The sequence below is a fragment of the Penaeus monodon genome, chromosome 27 (genome assembly GCF_015228065.2).
Source record: "Penaeus monodon isolate SGIC_2016 chromosome 27, NSTDA_Pmon_1, whole genome shotgun sequence".
NCBI lineage: Eukaryota > Metazoa > Arthropoda > Malacostraca > Decapoda > Penaeidae > Penaeus > Penaeus monodon.
In genome coordinates this window covers 39,715,473-39,716,271 of record NC_051412.1, presented here as the reverse complement: position 1 = coordinate 39,716,271, position 799 = coordinate 39,715,473, and the positions used below count along the sequence as shown (strand labels likewise).

The window sequence follows — 799 nt, the reverse complement described above, 5'->3', positions numbered from 1 at the left end:
ATGTCAAAGTTATAGCCAATCAGCAATCAGAAAATCAGCCACGGGATTCCACGGACCTGATAAAACTGAATAAAAAATGATTTAAAAGCACACGAGTTAAGAATATGTGGTTAAAGGGAAGAGCTGGTATAGACGCGCGGTGGTAGGTTGCGACAAGCAATATCAGACTTAATATGATCTTTATACCTTTTTATTATGTTAATAGTGTTGTTAGTGATAGATATAATAAATTCTAGGAACTGACTTGATTCTAGGCGTTTCACTTATGGTGGTGGTGATAAATAACGAGAGTTTTGGCGAAGTTAAGGTGTGTGGGAGGTAACAGAGTATTTTCTAGTCTAGATTCTTTGGCAATAAGTGTATTTGGCTGATAACAATATAAGACGTTGAAGCAGGCGAGTAGGTTGTACTGTGATTTGATTTGCCTCATTTGCGAGGATAACAATGGTGATGACTGGAGGTGAGATAAAATGGAATAAGGCAGAGATGTGCAAGTGAACACGTAATATAAGATTCTCTTTCTTTTCGTCCTTCCCTTTTCTCCTCCTCTCCCCTTTGTTTCCTTTCCTCTCCCTTGCCCTCCTTCCTTCCCTTTTTTTCCCATGGTCCTCCTTTTCCTCTCCCTTCCTCCCCTGTCTCCCTACCCTTCCCCTTCCCCCTCCTTTTTACCATATACCCTCATCCTCCTCCCTTTTCCCATCTCCCCTTCCTCCCCCTTTTTTCCATCTCCCCCCTTCCCCCTCCTTTTTCCCATCCTCCCTTCCTCTCCCTATCCCATGCTCCCTTCCTCCCCCTTTTT

The 799-nt window shown here is 43.2% G+C and overlaps 1 protein-coding gene across 1 annotated transcript in view; it reads left to right on the top strand.

Annotated features, from left to right (window-relative positions):
- The window catches only part of LOC119590526, a gene marked incomplete at its 3' end in the record, with an annotated part of 9,005 nt that overhangs the window by 6,611 nt on the left and 1,595 nt on the right, over positions 1-799 (top strand). Inside the window, 1 exon segment of the mRNA XM_037939174.1 lies at positions 237-307. Within this exon segment, the coding sequence (XP_037795102.1) occupies positions 237-307 (71 nt within the window).